This window comes from Corvus moneduloides, chromosome 2, assembly GCF_009650955.1.
Source record: "Corvus moneduloides isolate bCorMon1 chromosome 2, bCorMon1.pri, whole genome shotgun sequence".
In the NCBI taxonomy this organism is placed as follows: Eukaryota; Metazoa; Chordata; class Aves; order Passeriformes; family Corvidae; genus Corvus; species Corvus moneduloides.
In genome coordinates this window covers 50,044,489-50,069,668 of record NC_045477.1, presented here as the reverse complement: position 1 = coordinate 50,069,668, position 25,180 = coordinate 50,044,489, and the positions used below count along the sequence as shown (strand labels likewise).

Below are 25,180 nucleotides of genomic sequence, written 5' to 3'. Positions count from 1 at the left end.
ACGCACCCACTCCCTTTTCCATGCTGTCCCGCCAGGAAAGAACTGCACAGTGCAAGCTGTGCCAGCCGTGGCTGTGACCCGAGGGCAGGCTCAGCCTTCCCCACGAGAAATGTTGTATCTCACATGGAACTGGTGACTGCAAGCAGCCTTGCAAAATTTAGGGAATTTGCCATCCCCTGGAAGCGCAGGCAAGTTGAGTTACTTACAGAAACTGTATACTTGAGAAAGATTAAAAATATTTGTTCAGATTAAATATTTTGCTTGCAATAGGAAATACAGGGAATGTCAGTGCCACAGAACGTCAAAGACCAGAACTTTTACAGAGAATCATAGAATCATTTAGGGTTGAAGAAGACCGTTAAGCTCCCTGAGTCCAACCATTAACTCAGCACTGCTAAGTCCACCATTAAACCATGCCCCCAAGTGCCACAATACATGTCTTCTAAATACCTCTAGGGATGGTGATTCCACCACTTCCCTGGACAGCCTGTTCCAGTGCTTGACCACCCTTTCAGTGAAGAAATTTTTCCTAACATCCTAAACTTCCACAGGCACAACTTGAGGCCATTTCTTCTTGTCCTGCCACTTGCTACTTGGAAGAAGACAGTGATGCCCTCCTTACTAAAACTTCCTTTCAGGTAGTTCTAGAGAGCAATAAGACGCCCCCAGCCTCCTTTTCCCCAGACTAAACAACCCCAGCTCCCCCAGCCACTCCTCGTAAGACTAGTGCTCCAAACTGGGTGTGCTGAAGACACTTTTCACATCTCAGTGTTTGAGTGACAATGACGAACACAGTCAAAGAACACCCTACACAGCAGCATTCTTCTCAGAGCTTTCTGTCTGTAAAAAAATTGTGTGAAAACAGAAGACTGCAGTGACAAGGGCCTTTTAGTCCCTACTTTATCAGATTGACAATCTCTCCCCGGGATTATCTTTCTCAATTCATTCTTTAAATTTGTTGTGTCCTTGCAGACCAGAACTGTGCATTGTACTCAAGATAGGAGTACACTGAGATTTCCCTCAGAGCAGCGAACTGCCTTCTGTCGCCTTACATCTCTCTTGTTTGGGGGGGGGGGTGGTTTTGGTTGCTCTTGCAGTTTCAGTCAAAGATCTCAGAGAGCTGACAACAGTAACTTCAAGATTTCAGGAATTTAGACTTCTCGGTTTGACAGGTAATTCTATCCTTTACCTTAACACTGATCTACTTCTCAAAGCCTGTCTTTTTACCCATCCATTTTTTGTGAGGCCTTCTGGAGTTCTTTACAGTAGCACAGCATTTGATTACCTGAAAGAGATTAACATCATGCAAGTATCATTCCATGTGCACTCCCTCTTCCGTGTCATTGATGAAAATCAAAGATTGTTGCATAAAACAACATAAGCAAGCCCAAACATTTCTGGGAGAGAGATGTGATAACCTTTCTCCACCCTAGAAAGTAGCCAAAAGTACTCTGCTTCCATTCTTCAGCCACATTTCCAACTCAGCATAGGACATTTACTTCAATTCCATGGCTTTTTTTTTTTTTAACTTTTAGTAGGAAAGCTGGACAAATGCTCTCTGAATACAACTATGTCACTGGTTTGTCCTTGTCCATGCACTTCCTGACTCACAAATCTGCTTGAAGTCTGTGGTTGTGTCACTGCCTCCCTTCACAGAAACTACGCTGGCCCTTTCCCAACACATTGTGTTTATCCATTAGCCCTGTGATCATACTCTTTTATGGTATTGGCCTTTCAGTGTAAGTAGGAACAATTGTCAAGGTAATATTATCACCAGAAGATTCACTAAACTTTTTTACTGTGTCTCTTTCCTCCTTACAGCAATCCTGAGGCATTTGCATGTATGACTCTGTATGTTTTGTCTTCAAAGTCCCTCCATTTTTTTCACGCATGGACTTGAAGCAAGGAAGTATGTGAAGACATAAAAACTTCTAGGATACTGCAAAACTGAGTAGACAAACACCCTAAATTTAGCAGTGATATCTTTATCTAAATAAGAGCTCTAAGATATACCCCACAGGACTGAGCAGGCAGGGAACTCAGAAAGAAAGCTGACAGGTGAGAAGGGATATATAGACTTTCAAACTACCCCAGCATCCCACTGTGGGATGAAAAAAGGCTGGAAAAAAGCTGGGTCCTAGAATGACTTAATGCAGTAACCCTGAGCAATTCCTGTTGATTCACTACAGTGAAATATTAATATTGCCCAACAAAATCTTATCATTCCAGGCAGAACAAGGGAAGTAATAGAATGGAGGGAGCAAAACCGTTTTTGTTTCAGTTTGTTTGGAGTTTTTTCCACCAAGGAGAAGAAAATTTTTTGGCTTAGCCATAATATAAAACTCTGTCTTGGATAGCAAGCTCAGTCAGGCTCATAGGAGGGTGAACTAACACAAGGAAGAGGGGAGGGACTACACAGCAGAGACCAAGAACACCTGCTTTTGATAGCAGTAAGTTGAGAATTTTTTATCAGCTTCTCTACCTATACACATTATATGGCTGAAGAGCACATTTCTGAGTAAATCCCCCCATACAGTCATCGACAGTCGGACGAAGGGGCAACACAAGCAACAAAGAGTTTGAATAGAAGCCAGTTGATGGCGGTTTATATGAATGAGAACTACAAGTTAAATTTCTAAATTACATGAGTTACCCAAAATCACTTAAATTAATTATAGAGTAGCTTTTGTTTCCTTCTATAAATGGCTTGGACAAAATCAAGACAGAAGAGTGAAAATTGAAAAAGTTTAAGAAATAGAGGGTGCATTTTCACCCCTTTTTCATGACACTTACCTAAATTACCTTTTTTAATATAGCATGTTTGTGAAAATGATATTTGTGTTTCCAGCAAAGATAAAAAGACCTTTCACTCCTGTTTGTTTCTCTTTTAATTGTGACTCTAAAACAATTGCATCAAAAGTATTTTCCTAGCAAAACAAATCATATTAAATATACGTTGTTTATATACTGAGTCCTTCACACTGGAAGGGGCTTTTGCCATGTAGAAGGGGGACTTTCTACTTGCAGGTGTAATGATTTGTCTCAGAGAAAGAAAAATGAGTTCATTTATTGGTGTTCCTCTTTAAATAGATGACACTATTATGAACATGAGTTAACTTTGCAACTAATTTTAGTATCTCATATGTCTCTTAAGTAATTTGCAAGGAAGCCACATGGAAACAGTGACTTTAGATGACTGGAATTTTTAGACTCTTACTGCCTGTATGTGTGCTGTTTCCAACACTGCCTTCTTGCAAACAAAAATCAAACAGCTGAATAAGACAGTGATGCTCAGACTCTACTAGCTTTAGTGTATGTGCAATATAAATTCTGAAATTTAAAAGTACCACTTTGATCTTGGAGCTAACAAGTCTGATTCTACCAGAAATACCTATTTGTGCCTGTCTTATGGCTGCTTTCTAATAAGAAGACAAGAGTCACTAAGTACTATATGGTATTTCACAAAAACAAGCAAACCAAACCAAACAAAAAACAAGAACAAAACTAGAGAGGATATGAGGATATGATGTTATTCTTCAGGGTGAGGACTCCAGAAAGCCTTTCACTCCACCTACTCATCTGCTTTCTTCATTAAATAGTTAATAGCTACAGTGGGACACCATTAAGATTAAATGACCTACTAAAGTAAGTCAGTCTATTAAAACAAGAAGCATTACCCCCTCCCAAAACGTCGTCATGAGTCAGCTGTAGATTATCTTTAACTTCTTCCTAAACAGGTCATTGCCTTTTTGAAGACACGCATTGGAAGAGAACAATAAAATGTTTCATGTTACAGTAGCCACAGAAGCAAAAACATCATTTCGTATTTTAATGTCCAAAAACAGAATCTGTCTCTTCACTGCAGTCAGGAAGTGATGGTGCGTATTTTGCTACCAAGCAGTGAATCCTTTATGCCTTAATCAAACCATCTTGCCATCTGATAGCAAAAGGTTAGAGAGCATTTATACACAAACATTTACAGCTTCTAATACAAGTTCGTCGTTGCAGGTTTTTTGTTGTTTTTTTTTATAGGTTTTTCCATTCTAGTATGACTTAACAGCTGCTTTGCTGCTAAATGTCATGGAATCTTCTTGCTGACCATATTTGCAGAATGTATTCCTACAACTTAGTGCTGATATAACCTATGGCAGCCAGCATCTAAAAAATCACAGTAGTAAGGGGAAAAATTTATTCTTCCCTTGGTGCCTTGCAGACAGGTATGACAGTAGTGAATACAGTAGTGAATTAGTATTTGGGGAGTCTGTACCAGCAGTCTTTCTTTCCCTGGTGATCAGCTCAGTTTGTCAGTGAATTAAATTAGTTTCTCCTCTGAGTTACCTTAAATCAGTTACCTGATTTAAGTGCTCTCCATCCTTAATTGAGAGGTAGGATAGGAGGTGGGAGAGGACAGTACATAACTTGAATACTCTTAAGCAATGCCATTAGCATCACAAAATGGTAAAAAAATAAGAAATTTCTACTGTAAGTTGTAGTTGTAAAGTGAGCATCTCATTTGTTCAGCTTCAAGAAATCAAACAAAAGTAATTTCAGGTAAAAGCTGAGTGGCTAAAATGAACAAGAATTTGACAAAACAGAGGGGATGTCAATTTGCAATAATTAAGCATGTTGCACTAAACTTTTGTAGTATTTTGTCATCTTCTTTCCTCTTGCTTAAACATTAGTATATTAAGAATTAAATACTTGAACATATTGTGCTCCATAAAATGCTGGGTATTTTTTAGTTGCTCTATCTGGTGCTTTCTTTCTTCTACTCACACTCTTTGCTTTTACCATTCCACTGTCTTTAACATCCCATTGAATTTCAGTCTACTGAAGGCATTACACTCTGTCTCCTTCATTTTAATGGAAATGGGAGAAACTATTTAGAGAGTCCTGCAGACTAAGCAGTGACTGGACCTTCACCTTGAGTGTCAGCTTCCTAGAAACTCCCCACTCTCTACTTTGAAAGACATGAATTGTTCAGAATCCTGTTTCCTTGGCTGGCTTTCACAACCCATAAGCTCAGCTTTGTTGTGGGCCCGCAGTTGTTATACTTTATAAAGCGCTCTGTATTAGAAGTTAAATCTCACCATTCTTTTAGTTCTGTTTTGCTGTAGTACTTGAGACCTAAATCACAGAAGAGGTGCCTTACTTTCAAGAAAAATCTATGTATCATGCAGATTTCAGAGAAAACATTAAATGAAAGGTTTCAAGAACCTCCAAAATAAACTAACTAGGTGTTACTTTTATTTTTTCCCCACTATTTTTATCTCCAAAAGGATTCATCCAGTACCAGGGAATGAAATGACAATATTTAAATTACAAACTAATTATATCATAGTCAAAAGAAATATTAATCTAGCCATTGCTTAAATGTCACTTGCTACAATCTGTTGAATATATAAAAAATATTCCCATCTCACATAACCCACAGGCTACCTGGAATTATTTTTTTTATTTGTAAAAATATATAACTTTACCAAAACTCTAATTCTTAAGTTAATTTTCAAGTTGAAGTATGCAAATAAAAACCTCCATATTATCTGTGGAAATTAAAAAGTAAAAAACTCCTACTGGATTTTTACCACTGAAACTTTCATGTGACACTTACATACCAGAATTCCTCTTTGCCATATAAAACCTTCAGAAAAACAATTTGGCAAGCAACATTCCTGGTTTGTTGAGTAAACCAGTCCTCTTAAAGTTCACCAGAATTTCTCCCTAGAGATAGTTCGATTTAAATTCAAAGAATTATGCAACAGTATTTCTTAAATCATCTTGAAGCCTCACTTTTCCAAACAAGATCTAGTAGAGTGACAAGACAAACTATGACCCAAGGCCCTTTAGAAAGAGGCACAATTAAATCTAAGTCTGTAACTAGTTCTCTTGAACTCAAATATACACTATATTTAAGTGTTATTAGAAGAACAATGTTATGAGAAGAAGAGCACTCTGCTATGTCAAGTCTGATAATGAGAACACAAGATCTAAATGATTGAGCTATCATTCCACACTAACCCTTAAATGTAAAAGCCAATCTCAAGTAGTGCCCATTGGATAATTTCACTCCCCCCACTCCCCTTTTAATAACAGATGGAGTCTCATCATTCTGTCTATCTTAAATTGCCTGATCTTTTCTATTAAAAGCCATATCACAGGAATTTATTGTTGCACTAACAATATTTAAATTTTTGTGTAAATATTTTTCATGCCAGCTACCTTCTTTATGCTGAATTATTTTGGAAAGTTTTATCTAAAATGTTTCTGGAAGCAAATTTAATGGAAACCTTTCCATACACAAAAGAATAGTATGATGTTTTTATTAAAAATACCCAGTTCACAAACAAGAAGAAAAGCCACCAGCTGAGAGGAGGCAGGACAGCAATTAGTCATCACCATGGACAGGAAAGAGTAGCAGAAGCACTTTCTCTGGCAGTAATTTCATTTTGGTGTGGTTTAGTTATAATTTGAAATTGCATCTTAAAGTTTTTTTTTCCTACAGAACCTGAAATTGGGCCCATGCAGAAGAAAGCAGTGTGTTAGTGCAACTACTTAGTTTGGTACAAGTATCAGAGGTCTCTGCATTCCATCTAAAGCATCAACTATACCAGTGAACCGTAAAGGAATCAGGATGATCCTCCAAAGTGGTCAGTTGCCATCTTCCGTTTTTGACTTAGGAAATCAAATGCAAAAACTACTCTGAGAAAATGCTCCATTTGCAAGTTCAAACACTCAAGTTACATAACATCCGAACTAATTTTTTTTCAAAGAACATTACTCACTTCCTGTATGCGTATAAATTGATGTGATCTGTAAGGTTCAAATCAACTTAAACTTACAGGACTCTTGGAAAACTGAATGAAAATCTGATGCATAAGGTGGAAAATTTCCCTTTCACTCTTCTCTTAGATGAGTTAAAGCCAACATTTCATCAACTAATATGAAGGTGAAGGTGATACAATAAATGGCTAGTAACACAGGAATAGATAATATTTCGTAACTCGTTACCTGTGCAAAAACATTACCTCACTCTTAGATTTTTACCTCTGTGAGACACTTCCACCATAATCACTGATGCATGTTACAGGAAGAGAGGTCTGGGTGACACATAGTAGCAGTACATGGTAGCATTCTGAGTAACTTTATAAACATATGTAAAAATGAAATTATAAAATTCAGAGTCCCCTGAAAACAAAGCAAAAACCATGATCTGTTAATGCTTCTTTGTAAATTTTTTCACTGTAGCAGTGTTCCATCTCTTGGACACTGCTTTTTCTTACCCTATCAGCTTTTCCTGACAATGTTTCTAATGGAACTTCTTTTATCATCTAGTGCAAGACAAGGAATATGGGGGAATTATTTGTAGGTCTGGCTCAAGCAAGAGACTTCCCATGTGATACATAATCCCCACATAGGAGCTGTAGCAGCTGTAACAAGATCATCAGGGAAAGTGTAATTTATTATACTCAATAAGGTTGAAAAAATGACATTAGGGTACTGCCAGTCATAACATGTGGCTTATTTAATTAGATACAAGTAATGAGAGAACTCCCCAAATTAAATACATCTGAGACAATTACTACATACACAACATGAAGCGCTTGAGAGCTCTGATCTCCAGACATTACCTTCAAAATGTCCACGTGCAGCACATTTACTCTCTCTAAATGGTTAACTTGGGTGTTTGATGACTTAGCTTGTGTAGGGGAGCACATAATTACTATTTCAGATAGAAAATCGTTTTTTCCTTAGGATTAAATATTACTATTAGAAAAGAATTGTCCAATAAGTTGAGAGTCTCAGTTGCAAAATATTTTCTAAGATTAAAATTAAGCACTAGCCTCATTATCTTTAGAAAATCTCATGGAAAAGACTATAAGAACAAAGCAATATAGCCCCTTTTATTTGCAAAATACTCGTGTTAGAAGTATTCCAACAACTTTCAATTATGTTCTCCTTTCTATATCCTGTGTCACTACATTTTTCTTGGTATCAAAGGTCAGTTCCTTATCTTTTCTATTTCCCTCCCTGAAAGAACTCCTTACAACAGCAATGACCAGTTCCTTCTGAATTTTTATTTACTTCAAAACAGCTTTAGAATTTGTCTCTTTGACAGTGGATTCCACAAAATGGTACAAAATGCATGTCCCAAAGCTATAGCCAGGCCATGTCTAAATACAGGACTTTTCCCATCTACCAGGAGAATTCACCCAATTTTTTCCACTCTGAAATGGAGTGACACAGTTGTGCTACCTTTATTCCTTGGAAGCTGCCCACACGTTTCCCAGCTCTGGCTGCAATGCTGGCAATGTCTTCTTAACTAGCGCAGCACCATCATAAAAAGAAATCAATATGGGAAAATATTTGCTGCTACAATTGCGGCATTCCCACAACACACATCTCAGTGGCTTTTAATTTGGAAGAGCACTAATCTTAACAAAGCATGGCAAACTGGGATTCACTTTAACAGCTCACTTCTGATCTAGATTAAAAAAGACACATCCATACATTTCAACAACACAAGGCCATCACCTGGCACAGGAAAGGAGATTATGCTTTGGTTGCAGAGGTAGCAGGAAGGAATGCCTGGCCAGTGGATTTGACCAGTTTTCTTTTTACCATTTATAGCAAATAAACTAATTTCAGTGACTTTATAAATCACATACTTAAAAACCTTCATAATACATTTGGGTGATGTGAAAGAATAAACGTTGCAGGTATTTAGAACGGGCACATCGCTTACTGGAGCTCTTGTGTGCAGTAATGAAATTTGGGGAATTACTGTTAGAAGACGGGGGGCTCTTTTAGGAAAAATGTGGTTTGCCTTGCACAGCATCACAAGATTCGAAAAAAAAAAGTAGCCACGTCATATTAAATTTTTACTTTATCCATGCAGGACGGAAGGTTGCAAATCCATGTGAAGTGCAACACACGTCTAAGAAACTTGGGCAGCTCTTACCCTAGGGACAAACCTCACCGGAACTTCGTTGTTGTTCCCCCACAAAAACCAGAACGCCACCTAACGCAAACCTCCCGACACGGTGAGAAGACAACCCCCGAAGGAGAGTAAAACAGCCCCAACCCCACTGCCGGCGCCGGCCGCGGGCACTTCCCATCGGGCAGGGCGCGCGGCGCGGGCGGGAAGCTCCGCCCCTCCCGGTGCCACGCGCGAGGTGATAGGGCACAGGGAGGCGGCGCCATTTTGGGAGCGAGGGGTTGGCCGCGCTGCCCCTCCCGCGGCCGGGAGCCGCTGTCTTGAGGTTCGTGTCCTTCCCCCCGTGCGGCTGCGGCGGCTGCTGCGGCTGCTGCGGCTGCTGCTCGGTCGGGCCGCGAAGGGAAGCCGCTTCTCCTCCGCCATCACCGCTGCTGCCACGGACCTGTGCCACCACGGGCGGGGAAGAGGCAGCGTGGGGATGGCGGTGTCAGCGTGCAGGAGCCGGCGGCTGCTGAGGTTCTGTGACGTGGGCGGCGGGCTGAGGAAAATGTTTATGTGTGTGGGAGAGGACTGGGCTTTGCACCGTGGGGAAGGGAGGGAGGGGGCGGCTGACACACCTCCCCGAGGCATGGGGTCGGCGGCTGTGCCTTCACCTCGGACACGCTGCTGCCGGCCCGGGGTGGGAGCAGAGCCTTCTTCCCGCGGCTCCAGGTGGGTCCTGGCGCCGTGTGGGGAGCGCTGGGCTATGCGCCTTGTGACCGCCCTACCCACAGTGCAAGGGAAGCCAGTCAGTTCCCCTGTCTGTAGGTTCTGCCATATAGGCCTTATTTTTCCATTTGGGAAAGGTATTGTACAGGCCGAGTTCAAGGCCTTAAGTTAGTTAGTTGATTGAACCTTCTGGATGTTTCACAGGTCAGGTAAAGTGGTAAATAAGTTTGGCATCCCATGTGCTGGCTCAGGTTCAATGCTTACAACCAGTTATTTACAGAAATTATATAGACCCGAGCTTGTCCCATTCAAGAGGTGCGAATGTCAGAAAGACTGCAGTTTCCTTGAGCATACTTGCTCTGTCCTCCCCAAGGATGCAGGTGGATATGGTTTTGCATGTAGCTTTACTCTCTCCAAGGTTAGCGAGGGAAAGTCTGTTAGAGATTAGCAAGAAAGGATGTTCGTATGTGAGACAGTTATGGAGCAGCATCCTTGTCATGGGATCTTGTCATGCAGCAAGTGTTCACATGTTTGCTCTTTTAATTCCACATCAGGAAATGGGGTCTGCTTAAACACCATCCCAGAAGAAGATGAGGATATAAAAGCTAATAAAGTAAATTTTTTCCCCCAATACTGTTTTTGAGTGGAGGCAGAATAGCATTTTTTTTTGTAGGTGGGGATAGACTCAATAATTGGTAGTAATGTCATACTTGCTTTCTAATGTTCAAAAATGAAGAACTAAGAAGATGGAGGTATGCACAAACCACATATATCTTGGGGGGAGGAGGAGAGAACATTGTACCAATTCTGAGGAAGAGAGAGAGTTGTATGGCCATGTTTCTTTGCCTTCTGACGGTAGTGCTTTCTTCCAGGTACTAAAGTCAAGTGCGGACAGTAAAATCTCCTTCGTTTAGACATTTTGAGGTTGAGAATGGCAGGTTTCTCTTCCTTTGGATGGTAGGTGAGAAAGTGCCTTTTCTTGTCAGTTTTGCAAGTAAACATGACGGGATAATGGTTACTTACAAATCTTCCCATAACACTACCTACAGGTCCTTTTCAGATAAAGAAAAAAATTATTTTCTCATCCAGGATGAAGAGCATGTGATGTTTTGTTAATTACTCCTAGAAAGTTGAAATGTTTCAGAAAACAGTAGAATAAACCCTCCAGTAAGAGAAACATGTTCTTTCTTGTTTGAAACTGCATTTTCTTGGAGGGGAAGAATTTGCTCTTTATTGTGTACTGTGTAGACTTCAAAATCCAAGAAATCCAGACTAATAGATGGATAATGGCATGTCACAGTGGTTAGTGCCATCTTGCTTTGTCTTTGCTCACGTCTGAACCTTTCTGGAACTTACTGGTTTAGTTCTTAGAATGCAATCTATTTGGGACAGGGATTTTTTTTCTTTTCTTTTTTTTTTTTTTTTTATGTGTTTAATTTTAGAAGACATGCAAGCAAGTGATCTTGGTCCCTAACACAAAAGTCCAGAAGTCTTTAGTAGTTCCAAAACCAGAACCATAATAACAAATTGCAGCTTTGATTTTAAGTCTTACTTGACTAGTCCTAAATTACGAATGTCACCCAGCACCTGTTTGACTGGTGTTAAATGAGTTAGCTGAGTTTGGTTCATGTCACAGAAAACAATCTTCAGGGTTGAAGTATTTGCATTTTTGTTGCTCGTATTAGTAGTGTGTTGCTCATGATTTCAGGCATCAGTTTGGTGCATTGGAAATTAGCACATGCTTATCTTTAAAAGTGGTTTCAAACACTTGGCAGAATAACACAGGTAGCAGAGAACAGTAGTAACATAGGTCAGAGATCGTTGATGTAATTAAATTTTCAAATAGTCACTTTTTAAAAGCATGATTTGTAAATTTTTTAATGCATATCATAAAATGTGGCTGCTGGACTGATATAGCACTAATTTAGTTCTTTACTGAAGATGAGCAATAAATAATGTAGCAGTCTTGTTTGAACCGTACTTGTGGTAGGTGATGTCTGTTTTTCTTCTGGGTGAGTACATTCTAGTTGTGGCCATGGAGGGTGTGATGTCATAGGCCTGAATAACTTCAGCTTTTTTTATACTTTATTTAAAAAATGTGCATGCTGATAATGTATTCTTTTTTGTTTCTAAGATGCTTCATGCTGAAAATACAGTAAGGCTCTTGGATCATCAGGATGAAATCAGAATTGAGCCATCTTCTAAAAGAATGAAGTCAACAGAAGGGGCTTGTGAGAAACTCCCTGATGTTGATAACAAAGGTACTCAGGAGAGGGTGGATGTTGAGAAAAAGTCAAATGGTTGTATACCTTTGTGTGCCTTAGATAAACAAGGGCAACATGAAATGCAGAACCAAGAGGAAATACTTACTGGTGTCTTGGGATCCTTGAATGAAGTTCTCCCTGAAAATAATCCAGTACTTTGTCAGCCAGTTGATTTAGAAACTGTGCAGAATGTAAATCCTCCGTTTGCGTCAATAAATGACTCTAAAGCTGAAGAAGAAAAAGGCCCTTTTATTACAAATAATGCTGGTGAAGATAATATTGAGAAAAGCAGTACATTATTCTCAGTAAATAGAAATGAATCAGATGAAGACTTTTTTACAAGCAAAGATTTCATAGGACCGATTTACAAGCCTGCTAAAAGTAACAAACAGGACAAATCTGGCAATTGTAGTGGATGTAGGAACAATGAAGGAGATGAGAATGAATTATATGAAAACAGATCTAAAAGAAAGGAGGCGAAGAAGATGCAGGCTGTTTCTGCTGCTGTACCAGAAATAGATGATGAACTGGACCAGTTCTATAAAGAAATTCACCAGCTGGAAAATGAAAATTTAGATGCTAATCTTCAGGAAAAAGAAACTGAAATTTCTCAGGAACAGCACTCTCCATTTAACTGTAGTCAAAGCTCAGAAGAGAATTCTCAACCTGTATTGTTGGGCAGTCCGCAGCCATTTTACGAGAATGGACAGTGTTTTTCGGGGGAACAGAACAGTCAGAAAACAAGCAAAGAGCAGCAGTCAGTTGTGGAGACAGGTGGCTGGAAAACTGAAAATACTTTTAATGGCCAAGTTGATGCTTGGAACTGCTCAGTGCCTGAATTCAGACCTGCTTGGCAGACTAGTGCATCTTTCAGAAAACCTCAGGGATCTCTTCCTCCTAGATTCAACCATCAATCCCATTTTCAGATACTTAATTCCCTACCACAAATCCAAAATACTCTCTCTTCTCAGAATGGGGGGCTTTCTTATGAAAATTATCATTGTTACCATGAAAATACTGATATCAACAGTCGTGATCCATTGCTTGATCAAAATACCAACTGTTCTGGTCATATGGACATCCATTCTGCTCAGGTCTTCAGGAATGGAAGTAATGATCAGAATGGACTCCAAAGTAATGGTTTCTGTGAAACCAGAGAAGAATGTTGGAAGGGTTCAAAAGCTGACAGTAGGGAAGGAATGCACAGCTTTTCTTCATTGCAGTTATCGGAAGAAAGATTCAGTTGTTCACGGAAATTGCTTTTAATCTTAAGAGGCCTACCAGGTTCAGGGAAATCAACACTTTCTCGGTGAGTAAAGACTTAAAGCTTGAGAAGTTTATTCAAATAAAAACTTTTTAAGAATTTGAATATATCTGTAAGCACTTAGGAAACTTTTTAGTTCGTGAATTAGGTTATTAAAATGTAGTAGTTTAATATTTGCTGTCACTTGTACTTAGTGAGTGCAAGTGACAGTAAATATTAAAAATATTTACTCGGGGGTTTTGTCTCCTTCGGAGTTTTGATGAACAGGAGCTCCTCTGTGTTAAATTTAATATGTTGAGCATCCATTAAATTGCGTCATCTTTTATTCTGAAATTTTCAAGTGTACTAGTATGTGATGGTCTGCTGCTTTTTTTTTTTAATTCTTAAATTCCCTAATTTAAAAAAAATCCCATCAAATCTAACAATGTCAATTTGACTGAACCATAAGTACATTTTCATGCCCATGCAAAAATTTTCAAAGGCCATTAGAAGAACGCTGCGACTCTGAAAATACTTGTTTTCAGTGTGTATTGATGAAACTGAGCATTGTCTCATTCCCTTTTTTCATAGTATGGTCTGTCAACTGCTTTTCTTTATTTGTGAAAAGCACACAAGGAAAGTATTATTTTTTTCTTCAAAATACGCTTGCTGAAGTCTGACAGGGTTAAAAGAAGATACCATCTCCAACTTGGATTTTCACTTGGTGTTTTTGGCCTAGTTCAAAAAGCACAAAAAGTTGACAGAGCACAGACACTACCTGTATTAAGTGAAAATAAGTTTCTCTTGTGTATATAAAAAAAAGAAGTTACTAAGTCAGTACTTAACTGATTGAGTTTCATCCAGAAACTACATCACAGGTGGGATGTCTTCTGTAGTTGTCATCTGTTGGCTGCAAGGAGTCTGTGAAATAGATACAGTCATCATGTTCTTACTTGTTTTTTATATAAAGGAGTGGAGTTTTCCCTGATATTTAGGAGACAGTGATCTCCTTATCATAGCTAGAAATTTCTAATAGGTATTTTTCTTACATGTTTGAGTGATTTTTGCTATAATATTTTATTGTTACTGATTGCTGTATTTTGCAAGCCTGCATTTTTGAAGCTGCATGTCCCCATGTGGTATTACTGCAGTAATTCCTTTAATATGTGAAAGCAACATAAAAAATTGGAAAAATAAGCCTGTGGAAAAAATGCTGCCTCATTCAGTTCAGGGACTGGATAATACTTAATGTGAAGATACCAAATATATTTGTTTTCCACGTTTGATGTGCTAAATTGTTTTTGAGTCTTTCTCCAAATATATGACTAATATTGTCTGAAAAAGTCTAAATATCTTCAGGTTTTTAAGAACACACATTTGTGCTTTTTTTCCTCTCATTTATGAGATCAGTTACTAATCTTAGTTAGCAGATGGGAAACTGGGCACTATGAGATCAAGGTCAAGAATAGTTACCAAAAGTGGGTGCAGAATTTGAACTGCATGGTACTTGTTTTTCAGCGTATTCAATTACGTGCAGTTTCATATATTTAATGCTTGGTTGCAGTTGTGTATCCCCATGAAATCGTCTCAGGGTCTTGGATATCTTTGGGAAAAAGCATCCCAGAATTAATGGGTGTCTATGAGGAAAATACATGTATTATTAGTTAAATCTTAATAAACATGTTTGAAACATGTTTTTCTATGTAGCATCATAGAATTCTGCAGTGTAGACTAGACAGCAATGATGTTACATCTGAGGTCATATTAATACCTACAGGTGTCTTTGCAGGTGTGGCATCTTTGGCACCTGCAGACAAACCTCTACTGTTTGTGTCAGTAAAATAACTGTGAAGGAAAAGCAGAGAACTGACATCATCTGTGTGGATCAGCACTAGAGGGGAATGAGGTGTATCTTGCAAGTGGGTTTCCCAGTAGGAAATGACAACAGAGCCAGTAGTGAGACCTTGGAATTTCAAATTTCTATTTGTGGTTTGCACCGAGTAAGGGTTTGTAAGTACAGACACTTTTCTTCCCACTCGCAAACTTGACTTGTGTCTGTCTTGAATCTTCCACTGAAGTTTGTGTTCTGTTTTTACTCTTCCATTCCAACTAAGCAGTTGGAATTACGGGCATGTTTTTTGGAAGAGACTAGTGGATGTGAACTAGTCCATTGTTCTGCATGGAGGAATGGAGGAGGTTAGTCACTGTCACTGGATCAGGTCAGGTATGTCTTTGTCAGGCCTGATCTTAAAAACCCCACAGATTCTGTGGTGTCACCAAACTTTTCTAGTGCAGTACAGCCCACCTAAGTAAGGAAGTTCTTCCTAATCTCCAAACTGAAGTTCCCAAGCCACAATTTGCATGTCCCCTGTAATAATGTGTGCTGTTGCATGGTAGAATCTGGCTCATCTTCCTTGCAGCTTCCCTTCTGGTAAGGGATGGGCGTATTCACTGTAATAGGCTGACATCAGATCTTTTACTGTCTCCACTGCCAGACTAAACAAGCCCAGCTGCTGTTAACCTCTCCTTGGAGGTTGTATGCCCATAGCCATCTTGGTAGCCATCTGTTCAGCCCTTCCATGTTTTTCAGCATGTCTTTTGAACTGGGAAGTCCCACACTGCACACAATATTTCAGTATTGACCACACAAGAGTCAGGCAGACCTTCTCTGATGATCTGCTGGCCACACTAAACTAAAAATATACTAAATACGCACTAAAGTAAACCTATACTAAAGCCCAGGTTGTGGTGTGCCCTGCCTTTGATGAGAGTACACCGTTCACTCATCTCATTTGATGTCCACTGTAATCCTCCGACTCTTTTCAACAGAGCTGCTCAACCACTCACTTTCCCACCTGTGCTGATGCTTAGGTTTCATCAGTTGCAGAACTTAGTCTTTCCTTGTTGAGCTTCGTGATGTTTTGCTTAGCCCAGTTCTCGGGTTTCTCTGTGGCCTTTTGGATAGAAGCCTCACTGTTCAGCTCAGTGTTGAGCCTCACTGCTGATTTGGTGTCACCTGCAAGCTCTCTGCCTCATCACCCAAGTTGATGATGAAGATACTGAAAAATATTGGTCCCACTATATCCTTTGCTGTTCTCTGCTTGCTACTGGCTGGGAGATGATGTTGGAAGTTTTGATAGTTTCTGAGTATGCTGCAGTCATCACTCAGTCCTCATTGACAAAGGCGCTTGTTTCACCAGACAGTGCATTCTGGTTAGTAAAGAATGATTTGTCTTTTGCAAAACCCACATTGACTCTTCCTGGGTACCTTCATTTCTTTAACATGTTTGGAAATAGATTCCAAGAGGATGCACTCCATTGTTTCCAGAACAGAGCTTAGGTGAGGTTGAGCAGCCATTAGTTCTTTGGGTCTTTGTCTTTACTTGCCTTAAATATGAGCATAACACCAGCCATTTCTGGGTTTAAGGAGCTCCCCTCATCTCATGGATTTATTTCCTGTGTCCGCCTGACTTAGACAATCCTAGCCCCTGAGGCCATACAAAATCCTGTTTCTTAACCATCCATTTCCAGTTTGGTTTTCCTGTTCATATCCATTCATGGCTTTTGGTTTGTGCTTACTAGCTCCTTATCTGCTTCTAAATTCTAAGCTGATTCCTTCAGTTCCTTCTGCGTCTCGTTTCTTCCCAGATTCATTTTCTCCTTGTTTCTATCAGTGGTACTAGCTCACTCCCAACTTCATCATAACAGTGTTTTCCCTCTGCTTCCTTCTTTGCCTTGGCCCTATTTCCTAGCTCTTCTGCCAGTACCAAGTTGCTTGTTCTGGTATTTATACCACAATGCTTCCCATGTCCTCCTATTTCAAGGCAATTTTGTTCCTTCTGTTGCCATTCTTGTGTTGGGAGAAATGTATTCTTAAAATGCAGTATTGGTCCTGAATCAGCTTCCTGACCACTACCAGATTGCTCTGTTCAAGATTGGGTTTACTGCAGCGAGAATCCTTGCATTTTGTGCTCTACTTTATACAAAAAATGAGTTCTTTTCACTCCTATTTTCTGTGTGTGTGACATTTTAAAGTTGTATGCCTTGGGCAGATTTACAAAAAGTTTTTGCAGGGCAAACGAGCACATGTACTTTGTCAGATTTCACTTCCTCAGTCCAAAGGTTCTCAGAGAAAAGCTTAGAGTAACAAAATATTGTACAAATGCTTTCTTTTTATCTTGGTTTTGGAAGAGATTGACCATTTAGTTAAAAATGTTTGTAAACAGTTTGGTCAGACAGATACCCAGTAGTGATAGCTTTAGCCCAAGTAACCAAAGTCTGCTACAATTCGATGGTAATGTGATCTTACAGTCCTGGGAAAAGTTACAGGAAAAGAAACTTGTATTTTTAGAATATTTTGTTACTAAAATTGGCAGCAGTAGCAATTTGGCTTTTCTCCATAAATACCTAAGCATTAATTTGAATAAAATGTAGCTTAGTGAAATGGAAAGACCGAATATTGGTGTCATTTAAGAAGTCCCTTTTTATTTAAATCCAGTAATATATAAAGACACTTGTATTTCTCTGGGGCCGTTCTTCCTCAGAGCAAGATGTTGTGAAGGGAGGAGTTAAAGCATTGGTGTTTATAGCTGAATGTAGAAACAGTGGTGTGCTGGTGGTTCTAATTATGTATTTATTTAAATAGTGTTACAAGGAGTGCTTTCAAAGGAGCGTTTATGCAGCTCAGTAATGCTGCATATTTTGACACTATATTTAGTTACTGCCTATTTTTTTCCTCATCCATGATATGCTAGCTGTTTTAAATAGGTGAATTATTAGATTCTGAGATACCTTCTTTATTATAAAATCATTTATCAGAGTAGGCTAACTAGGATACAGGTTTGGGGACCATTTTAGTTTTGAAGGAGAGGGATTTGTTTGTGTGCATGCATGCACGTATGCATTGGAAAAAATGTGTATTGGTTTGCTGAGTAGTTAATGTTTTGGTTTCAACATGAGTTTTTTGTATGTCAGGATAATAGCTTCTCTTAGATCAGAGAGCATGTCTGGAAAAAGTAGGTGAGCTGCTTTAATTTCAGTGTCCTACTGTGTTCAAAGGTGGGTGTTTGCTTGGAGGGAAGGTTTAGAGTGAAAAAGATGGATTACAGCAGTTGGATAATATGCTACTCATTTCAAGCGTGTGCACATACTGATGCTGACTAATCCGTAATTTGACTCTCATTAGAAATACATTTATATTTTTTTCTTTCTTCATCTCTCAAAAGTGGAATATCATCTCTGTCGGTTTAGATAGTAATGATGCTTTCTTTGTATAGATATGCTTTTTGTTCTTTCTGGTTTCTAGTTATGAGCCTGGGATAAATTTTACTTCCAAACACATGTTGGAGGTGTATGAATTATTCCATATGATGTCAGCAAACAGGTTTCTGCTTTGAATTTTAAAAGTTTAAGTACTGTGAATTCTGAAAGAGGTAATTGTCAGGCTTTTAAAGTGCAATGTTCTATGATTCAATTTCACAATTTAGAAAGAGGTTCCAATCACTACTGTAATATTTGAAGTTTCAGATCATAAACTCATGACTTTGTGATAGCTTGTGTGTTGTGTATGGGGTGAGGGCTCTGTTACTCTGGCCTCTTTGGTAACCACTTTGCCTTCTCAAATTCTATGGGTTTAGGATTATTGCAAATACAGTTTACTATATTAAATCTGTTATTTCAGTTATATTGATTCATTAATAATTGTGGTGTATTCTGAACTTCAAGGAATACTAACAAAGTATTTCAAGAATACACTTCGTTGATGGGTTTGCAAGATTTCTGAACCCTTGCTACTGTGTTTCTTTATTGCTACTAATGTTGTTTGGAAGATACAACAAAAGAATTGGAGTGAGTGAGTTATTCTCCAGAACATGAGCAGATGGACTCAGTTCTTAGCAATAAAAATGAAGATGAATGTCCCATTAGTGTTGATTCTTCAGTTCATATATTCCTATAGAAACCTGATGCTCAGGACCCTAGGAACTGTAGGGGTGTGTCCATCTACTCAGCCAATAGAAGAATCCCAGATATTATTTGCTGTCTTTTTTTAAGGCAGATGATTTTTTAAGATATGTGTATATACATTTAGCACACAAGGAGCAAGTGTGGAAGATGGATCCAGTTTTTCTAGCATTATTAATTGGCAAATGTAGCATACTGTAAATAAGAGAATTGGGCCATGTATGAAATCACAGCCAAGTAACTTAATATAAATTTGTTAAATATTTTATACAAGGGAGGAAGAAGGATAAAAAAATTGTTGCTGTGTGTGGTGTATGATTTACTGGTGCCATTTGATCTACTTAGAACAAAAATAGGTGATGAATCCTTCTGCACTCTTCTAAACCAGTGTATTACACATCCTTTTGAAAGATCAAGGCTCTAACAAAACCAATTATTTATCACCGTTTAAATAAAGTGGCTGCACTTTCAATGTATCATGCTCTGCTTTCTCAAATAGCATGGCTATTTGTCCTGAAGCAACCTAAAGCTCTGGAAAAGGAAGAGCAAGGAGGAGGTAACAGTTTGTATGAAGCTTTGATCATGTTACTTGACATTGCACCATTAGTAGTTTCTTCTGGTCTTTAGTAACCTGAATTTGGTTGCACATATGTCGGTATCTTAAAAGCAGAAATAACCAACAACGGAGTTGTGGGACAATAAACCTACAGGAATATAAACTAACATGAAATACAGTGTCACAGTCATTAAACTATGATCCATAACAAGTCTGTTGTTGGTGACAGGTGGCAAAACATAGCAAAGTCCTCATGTAAGAATTACAGTTAAGTAGCTCTTTGTACAGATATATATAGGAAAGCTTAGTAACTTAGAACTAGCATATCTTTGTTCCCCTTAGTTATTTGGGATCTGGCCAATTTTTTTTTTGTTCCTGCCACCTCAGCAGTAGTGCAATCCCACATACCGCTAGTATAGTTTGGCTTTTGTAGCCTGTGGGTATGTTGCCTATTTCTGAGCTGGAATAGTTGCCTAAATTTCCATAGAACAGTGATATCTGAGTGTTGCAGCGGGCGCTACATGCTCTGTGGCATTAACTGGCTGTTTGCTGTTTTCAAATCCAGATGTGCTATAGAACTAAAAATAGATAGGGAGGCCTAAAGTCCAATCTGCACCTATTCTGTAGGGTGGACTTTAGACAGAAATGTGCTGTGGTCTCAGTTATAGAAGGATTTCCTTTAAACACCAATTTCCAAGTACTTTCTGAAATTAGATTTATGTTTGGGAGAATGGGGAGTTCTCATGATCAGATTGCTTTCTAGACATATTTCCAAGTGAGGATTGAGATGGAAAATGTTAGCAAATACATTCAATTATTATGAGATACTTGGAACTTACTCTAATATAGCCATAAAATTAGATGGATACAAACATCTCTTGGGAGTGGAGAAGAAACAACAAATACAAAAATAGTAGAGAGGAAAAATATATTGCTTTAATTGCATTAGAATTATTGGTAATACACATGGGTGTGCTTTTTATAAATCTGTTTGAAGTTTGCAAGAAGTTCAGAAATAGGTCACAGTTCAATTTATTTTAGCTATATTATTTTGATGTGTTTATCTCTCTGAAAATTGAAAGTTAATGCATTTTTGTGTTTTTCTTTAACAGGGCTCTGCTTGGTCAGAGTTGTGATGGCATTGTGCTCAGCACCGATGATTATTTTCGTCAGCAGTATGGATACACGTATAATGCTGCTCAGCTTGGTGATGCCCACGAGTGGAACCGGAAGAGAGGTTGGAATGAATAAAAGGAATCCTATTGATCTGTGTTACATAGGGGAAATAGGAGGGTGGCATAACATGTATGAGTGTTAGGAGTCTATATGAAAAGGAGTATATATATTTTAGCAAAGCATATATAGAAGTATTTAAAGTATTTTTTATACTTTAGTTCACGTATACATATACATTAAATTTTGAACTTCTGCAAGATTCAGAATTAAAAATAGATAACCTTGTTTCTTTGGGCATCAGGTTCTTGTTTCTGCTTGTTTTCATTCCTGCCTGTACCTTTTATTCTTTCTCTTAGAATGTTTCAGTCAAAGTAGATTAGTGAAAGAAAATCTGGAGTAGTTTATTTTTATTTTGAGTTCCATGTGGTTTATTAACTTGCACAATATTTCATTGCAGCAAAGCAAGCAATGGAGCAGGGAAAATCTCCAGTTATAATAGACAACACTAACACTCAAGCCTGGGAAATGAAGCCATATGTGGAAGTGGTGGGTTTTGTTGCATGATTGTCAACTGTAACAATTTTTCAAACTTACCCTTGCATGTGATAAGTTGATATGTTTTGTCCAGAAACATTTTTTTTGCTCAAGTTTTTGGAGAGAGAGACAGCTTATTGATAATGATTAGTAATTGGTATGGCAATAGTTTAGATCAGTTTAAGGATTGACTTAATTTGCTTAGCCTGGAACAAAAGCTAAGACAAGCTGGGGTAGGTGAAATTCAGCATACTACCACAGCAGAGTATGCTGCATCTGTTTATTATACTTGTCTTTTATTTTTTTCTTACATTTTATGTGATCATGATACACATCACACATATTTCTTTGCTTGCTGCAGGCTCTAGAAAAAGGATACAGAGTGGAATTCCGTGAGCCAGATACTTGGTGGAAGTTTGATCCTGAAGAATTAGAAAAGTAAGGTTTCTCTTACAGATGTCATGGTACTTTATATATAGAGATAGATAGGCAGGTAAATATGCATGCATAAATATATATGCTGTAAGTTATATTTTATTCAAAATATTTTTCTCAAGTACTTTACTAGTAGTATGAAATGTATTCTATTTAAATGGGCATTTTGAGGTATGCCTTTACATGGAAGTTTTATGGATAAACAAGCAGAAAAGTAAGTACAAGCTCCATCTTGTTGGCCCAAAAGTCAATATTAAAGTTTTATTGGACATGTGTAGATCTGACTTAAAATACTGTAGAACATGGGTCATTGAACTTCTGGGTTCTGAGAATGCTTGGGAAGCTGCTTTTTTCTTCCTGGTTATTGTCCTTTTTGTCTCAGATATATCTGCATTAGGAATCTTACGAGGTATCAGACCAGCTCAGAGATATTTCTTTCTTTGAAATGTAGTGTAATACTTTCACAGTTGATGACAGAGTTCTCTCACTGATTGTTGTTTTACATGCATCCAACTGACATTGCTTCTAATTGTTTCAGCTTTGTAAAGTAGCCCTTACAGTGCACAAAGTACTTGTGTATAATGCTTGCTTTACTGACTTGGACTTTATTGTGTTTATAAATACTCTAAAGTTTTCACCTTTTGCTCCTAAGCTACCACTAACTTGTTTCTAGAGATGGAGTCTTCTCTCTGTAGAAGTTTTTCTAGTTTGGGGTGCAGCACAGCCAGGTTAGGAATCTTAGTAATCAGGCACTTCTAAGATACTCAGCATGAAATTTCCATTACATAAGACAGTCACTTTCCAGGATAATTCATGTTTCCACATGATCTTAACAAGCAACGGGATAAACTGATGTTTGTTACTGTTGAATTTTACTGTTCAATCATTAATTGTAGGAGTAAAGCTTTTATCTGTCCCAGAGGAAAACCCTTGAACTGTGAAGTGCTGTTACCAGTTTTTAGAAGGTTCCTAGAAATGTTTTAGCAGTTCTGGTTTCTTTAAATATTTGAATAGAGGCCCATTGCCTGGAAACTTTATTTTTTGGGAGTTTAAGAAAGGTGATGATGGTAAGTTTTCATTTTGTTCAAGAGAGGGCTCTTGTTCCATCAGCAAGCTTGCTGGGGATGCAGTTGTGGAGGGTAATATGGAAGCATTTAATAGTGACAGAACTTTGCTTTTATCAATAGATTCTGTGTTCCTCCAAGGAAAACAGTCTTCCTCCTCCTATCTGTTAGGAGCTTTTGGTGGTATGTGGAACTAATACAGATTAGTTCAGATAGATGGCTTTATGCTCTCTCAGCGTAGCCAAGCTGCCAAAGAATGAGCGAAGACATGCCTGAAGAGGAGAGCACAGTATTAAATGACACTATACAGCAAATTGATTTCCTTTTTTAAATCAGTTTCTATGCTTGATGCAATTTTGCTGTTAGTGATTTTATTATCCTGCCTTACTCTGCAAGGAAAAATACTTCCTCTTTCATGAAGTGATTATGCACAAGTCCATTCAATTGTGGATGAGTGTGCACTTTATGTCCAGAGTACTTGAGCTATAATCTTTTTCTCGGAGTACTAAGATAGGCGAAATATTGAATAACTTTCTGCTTCCACCATTTGGTGTTAAAAGACTTAGACTTGCTCTTCTCATTTTTTGTCTGTCATGAGTGTCAAGTGCTTTATAAAATCTACATATTTCAAGAGGGTTGACTTTTTTCTCTACGATTAACCTTGTTCATATTTGTGAATAAAACCAAAACTGTTAAGACGCACTAAGTGATTAGTTCAACATGCAGCTGCTCCTGGGCCACTTTAGCACAGTGTAAAAATTAGAAGCATTTAAACAATGAGCCACATGCGATGTTCACTCCAGCTTCTGGTGTTGCCTCAGGGAAGAGTGTCTGTGAGAGAAATGCACTGCTTAAGCATTTTCTTCACAGAAGGAAACCTGATAAAATACACCTTAAGGAGCCAGTGTAATTTTGAATAGTTCTGAGATCTGAATTCTGCTTCCATTCTGAATGTGAAACTAGTGTGCTACCTGCAGTGTGCTTTGAACCCTTGTCAACTTGATTCTTACTTCTTTGTTGTAATAATACTCACAAAGTCATTAGGGGGCTGGGTGGTGAGGAAATCAGTCTTTTAAAATACTTGTATGGAGTATCCTCTTTCCAGTATAGCATGTTTGTTCCCAGTGTTGATTTCTCCTTTATAGAACTGAGCAAGTTGGTAAGGCCCATACCTCTTCTGTCGCTGGCAGAAAGCACAAAGGTGCAGAAACACATTCCCTCTTTGTTTGTTGTGGAAATAATTCAGCTTGGACAAGGTTTCTTGGCAATAAGAATGTATTGGGTTATGATAAATGCTTGTTGATGCTACCAAAACATTTTGTTTCTGTTTTATGTCTCTTCTTTTAGATTCAGTTCTGTTACAGTTCTGGCAATTCTCTGACATTCAGTTTGTGCATGAGGCTTGTGGTTTTCTTTTGGCAGAGACTGAAATTCTCTGCTAACATGGATTTTAAAGTCTTATTACATAGATACCAAGGAGATAAATACATTCTAATGTAATGTGTAAAGCCTCAGGTTCTTAATAGACCAAGTTCTTCTGAAAGTGGCTGGTCACTGAGCACTGCAAGAATAGGACAGCACTTTTGATACCTTTTCCCTTACATGTGTTTCAGTATATTTCTAAATTTGCAGCAAGTGTCAGTTACAACTGGTAGATAAAAGTGTTGTGAGCATGTTGTTCTGGTTCAGAAGTTAAATTGCTTCTTACTCTGTAGAGATATTTCTTGATGAGAAAATATTCTGTCATTAAGTCTTGAAACTGTGCAGTTGTTTGGGTTTTTTTATGCTAGTTTGAGCATTGCTTTCATAAGGAGTAGTCTATGCTATTATTCATATCTCTACTCATTAGCTAGTATACCATGTAAAATCTGATGAATAATTAACAAAATCCTTCTAGGATAGTTCAGCTGCATAGCTGTAGTGAATAACATCACATTTCTGTATGAAGGATGTATGAGGATACAGTGTAATAAAAGCAAGAAGAAAAAATTGAGAATTTAGAGGGCTTTTTCTTGAAGACTGTAACATGCAATTATATATATACTTATATATAACTATATATAATTATAAACATACCAGACAATTTATTTAAATTTTTGTTTTTGTAGGAGGAATAAACATGGGGTCACTCGTGAGAAGATTGCTCAGATGTTGGAACGATACGAATATCAAATATCCATCCCTGTTGTCATGAATTCAGTGGTACCTCCCCACAAAAACACTAAAAGACCACCTCTGCAGAGAAGACATAGGTGGGGAGACAATACAGACTCATGGAGTTCTTTCAGTATTTCCAGTAGCCAG

The 25,180-nt window shown here is 38.3% G+C and overlaps 1 protein-coding gene across 5 annotated transcripts in view; it reads left to right on the top strand.

Annotated features, from left to right (window-relative positions):
* Window positions 1–9,160: 9,160 nt before the first annotated feature.
* The window catches only part of N4BP2L2 (NEDD4 binding protein 2 like 2), a 41,789-nt gene continuing 25,769 nt past the window's right edge, over window positions 9,161–25,180 (top strand). For 2 of the 5 annotated variants that reach the window (XM_032099560.1, XM_032099564.1), the window contains exons 1-7: window positions 9,267–9,451; window positions 10,516–10,600; window positions 11,778–13,216; window positions 20,780–20,904; window positions 21,301–21,389; window positions 21,739–21,815; window positions 24,985–25,128. In XM_032099560.1, coding sequence (XP_031955451.1) covers window positions 10,598–10,600; window positions 11,778–13,216; window positions 20,780–20,904; window positions 21,301–21,389; window positions 21,739–21,815; window positions 24,985–25,128 — 1,877 coding nt within the window. In that variant the 5' untranslated portion in view covers window positions 9,267–9,451; window positions 10,516–10,597. The other 3 variants (XM_032099561.1, XM_032099562.1, XM_032099563.1) reach the window with 3 other exon arrangements.